General features: G+C 49.2%; 1 protein-coding gene across 1 annotated transcript in view; it reads right to left on the reverse strand.

The window, feature by feature from the left end:
- NID2 (nidogen 2) overlaps positions 1-26 on the reverse strand; it is a 77,694-nt gene extending 77,668 nt beyond the window's left edge. Inside the window, 1 exon segment of the mRNA XM_007445993.1 lies at positions 1-26. This exon segment is cut by the window's left edge and continues 4 nt beyond it. Coding sequence (XP_007446055.1) covers positions 1-26 — 26 coding nt within the window.
- Positions 27-4,149: the final 4,123 nt, after the last annotated feature.

A 4,149-nucleotide genomic window follows, 5' to 3' on the forward strand; every position in this document is an offset into this window, starting at 1 on the left:
CGCCCGTCCGCCCGGTCCCCCCGCATGCTCTCTAGTCCCTGGGCTGTCCCGCGGCAGAGCGCGTCCCGGCCCCGCCAGCCAGCCCACTAGCCCCGCCGCGCTGGCCTCCAACCTGGATCCCGGCGGGGTCCCGGGAGGGGCGGGACTCCGGGCCCTCCCAGAGCGATGATTGGCTGCGGCCCTGGCCCCGGGACCAATCGCCAGTTCTGAGAAAGTTCGACAGCGGCCACCACATCTGGTTCTCGTTTAAATTTTCTAAGGCAGTGGTCACCGGACCGGCGGGGCTGGAGGGGTGAAACATCCCGGCCAGCGGTGGTCGGAACCACTTCTCCTCCGCCTCCGCTCCCCGAAAGCTCGCGGGGTCACCCTCACCCTCCTCTCGGGGCTGCCCAGGGGTGCCGGCGACTCCCGCCTCCGGGACCAAATGGCCCGCACGGTCCGAAGGCAGCAGCGCTGCAGGAGATGACCTCAGCGCCAAGGCGGACCTCGCGGCAGCTTGTGCAGCTGCTGGCTGGCACGAAGGGCCCCGCCAGGCTGGCAAGGCGAGGATGGTGCCCTGCCCTGGGGTGCCGGGCGCCCCGCGCCCTCGAGGTCTGGCTCTCGGGCCGAGAAGCAAAAGGCACTGTCCCAGCCACAGCTTCCTCGGCCTCATCGCTCCACCCAGAGACGCTGCGGAGAAGCGCGCCTTTGTATGAAGCCGGGGGGGGGGGCTGACTCCTAAATTCCGTCCCCCTCCCGAAGGCCGCCTCCCGGGAGAGCTGGACCGCACGGGAGGACTGGGCCACCGGGCCGAAATGCCTGCCAGTTCGGGTCAAGAGCGTTGTTTACCTTCCCCGGGGAAAACCGCACCCGGGAAGGCCATGAAACGCGACAGTGTGTGATCGGCTCTGTTTGGGGCATGGAATGAGGCGTCCGGTTTGGACACCAAGCAGAAATGGGTCAGGCGCCACGGTGGAGGGACCCTGGGTCTCTCGCCCGCTCCCCGCGGGCATGGAAGCTGCCCTTGACAGCGTCCACGGAGGTGGTAACCCGAGCTCTCCGAGGGACTGGAAATCGCATAACCTCCAAACCAGCTGCGAGGGTGTTCGGGAACCCCATCTACCATAAACATCCCCGCTGCGAAGCTCCAGGAGCCCGACGAGATTTTATTACCAATTTTACTATCAAGAGCTTGATATTTCCCAGATAGACTGTTTTCTCTCTCGGGACCCCCATGGGGTCCTTGGAAGCAAAGGTATTTAAAAAGAAGGGAAAAGCAAACCTTTGGAAATGCCTTAAGGGATGCTCAAAAAACAGGTTTCTTTTTCTGGGTGTTTATTCCAGTTATACAAATCCTTACCAGCCCACAGGGACAAGCCCTGAAAACTTTGAAAAGATCAGACTGTGAGACTCACAGAATCAACACAAAATGGAAAATTGCCCCAAAGCAGTTTGCTTCCTCAGACTGTGGAGATTTGGTATATTTGGTGTTACAAAAATGTATTTGTGTTTGCATACATGTTCTTTCTTTTGGAGACAGATATTTTCATTGTACTGAGGAGGAATTAGAAGTTCAAAGACATGAGGTGACTTGACTTGCCCAAGGTCACCTAAAGTTACTCCTTGATATGAAAGCCTTCACTGGCTTTCTGTAGCTTTTGCAAATCTCTCAACTGAGAAGAATAATAGTTAACATTTATTTAGTGGTGATAAGCCATAAGTTAGTGGGTCAGGCAGACCCTAAGATGGCCCCCAATGATCCCCAGTGTCTGATGTTCACTCCCTTGCATAATCTCTTCCCCTGCAGTAGTAGGCTGGCCTAGTAACTTCTAAACCAAAGAATGTGGCAATAGGGATAAGAAATCATTTCAGTGATTAGGCTAAATCTGTCTTGCTAGTAGACTCTCTCTCCCTGGCTTTGATGAAGCAAGCCATTATGCTGGGAAGGCCCACATAGCAAGGAACTGAGGGCAGGCTCTGGCCAACATCTGTAAGGCACTGCCAACAATCATGTAAGTGAGCTTGGAAGTGGATCCTTCCCCAGTCATGTCTTGAGACAGCGCATTAGCTCTGGCTGACACTCTGACTGCAGCCTTGTGAGAGACCCTGAAGCAGAGGACCCTCACTAAGCAGGGCTCAGATTCCGGACCCACAGATACTTGAGAATTTAATAAAGCCGTGTTGTTTTAAGCTGTTATGGTTTGGGATAATTTGTTATGCAGCAACAGATAAGTGATAGAGCTAGACAGATACTGTGCTAAAGAAATCAAGACTTGATTTCTGGGTAAAAAAAAAAAAGAACAGTTACTGCTACATGGCTAGTAAGTACAAGAGCTGTGACTTGAACTCAGTTCTGTCTGATTTCTAAACCTCTGCTCTTTAGCTCTAAATCACACTGCCACAAGGCCCTCTGCAAGGCAGCTCAAGACTACCTCTTTAACTACAGCTCTGGCCACCACTGGCCTTTCAGCTGAGACTTTAGTTCTCAAATGCAACCTCCTATTATATGGTTTGGAACATCCCCACATGCTAGTCCCTCTACCTATAATGTTCTTTCCAATCAATCTCATCTAGCCAAAAACTTATTCAAGATTTGAATGAAAACCCTTCTCTTCAGGAAGCTTTCCTGGAAATCAGTCTAACATAGAAGCCCCTTCTCTGCTCCATGTGCCCAGCGCTTGTCATTATCATATCTCCTGCCATCCCTGGTCTCCTCATAGCCCCCTCCCTACCACTACAACACTTGGAGGGAGGGGACTTGATCTCATTCAGGGCCTGCTACAACTCCAGCCTGGCTCGTTGGAAGACCCTTAAAGAAATATTTGTTGAGTGAGTGAAGCCAAGCAAGGCAACCTAGGCCTAGGATCCATGTCTGCAGCCCAAATGAAACATTCTTGTCTCTACACCACCTTTCCTGCTAATCTGACCTGAGTTTTGTAATCCTCTTTACCAGGCTGCCTAGCGACTCACCTACCACTGCTCTCCAGTTTTTGTCATTCTTTCATTCATTCGTCCATTCAGCAACTATTTCCTGGGAGTTTACCGCGACAAACACAACTCGGCAAGAAATAACAGAGCGCAAGATGTGACCCTTGACCTTACGGATCTCATAAGCAGTTGCAAAAACAAAGCATAAATATGGGGGAAAAAAGGAGCAATGCTGCAATTTAGCACGCATTTAACAGCAAAACGGGCAAAAAATGCCCTTGAACTGAGAGGCTGTCACTAGGTTTGGATCTGATGTTATCTGAATAGGAAGAGGTAGATCCAACAGGGAAGAGGCTGAAATGAGCAGTCCTGACTCCTGTCTGCATTAAAGTGGCCGAATTCTTTTTGAAATATGAAGCTTTGGACAGCTGTGCTTGAGCAGACACTCCTTTGAGCTCTTATTCTAATATTGTTTTTAAAAGACTCTATGGTACCCAAAGAGTGGTTTCTCCTTTAAAATGTCACTTTGGGTCTTGGTGAAAAGAAAAAAATCTGTCATAGCTATTTGACTGGTCAAAGTAAATACTGAAAAAAATATTTCTCTGGTATCCCCAGCTCCAGAGTAGAATTTCCATGACCTGCCAGACTAGCTAAAGAGGCAGAGGCCCTTCCAGGCTGGAAGTTATAGAGGACTTCTCTAGACATTTTTAGTCCTCTTGGATTGGATCTTCAGAGTAATTGCTTGAGAAGTAAGATTCTCAAGTGCAGGAGTTTTTATCCCAAGCCAGGGATGGTACCAGATGCCTTGCCAATAGACCTCGGCAAGAGTCTCCAAAGTTTTATATATATATATATATATATATATACACTTGTGGTTATATTTCTGTTATAAATACCATGACTTCAAGAATGATGACATTTCCTGTTATTTTAATCAAGAGAATGAAACACATTTGTTCCATGGTATGGCAAATAGATCTTAGTATTCAAGGCCAAGTTCTATGTATAGTACGGACTGATGTGTGTACATGTTTGTATTGGAGGTGGCCTTGGCAGAAAACGTTCTGGTTCTTGTTGCACACAGTGATTCTCTACATGACTTTACTCTCCATTAAATTCCAGGCTGGATGTTCTAGCAGGTAGAGAAAATAGAGTTGTGCACAGACTCAGGATTGATTGAAAATTATGTTAGGCCTACGAAAAACCACTCACTACTTAGAAATTCCTAGTGCTTGGGATATA

Source organism: Lipotes vexillifer, unplaced genomic scaffold (genome assembly GCF_000442215.2).
Source record: "Lipotes vexillifer unplaced genomic scaffold, Lipotes_vexillifer_v1.1 scaffold43, whole genome shotgun sequence".
Classification (NCBI taxonomy): domain Eukaryota; kingdom Metazoa; phylum Chordata; class Mammalia; order Artiodactyla; family Lipotidae; genus Lipotes; species Lipotes vexillifer.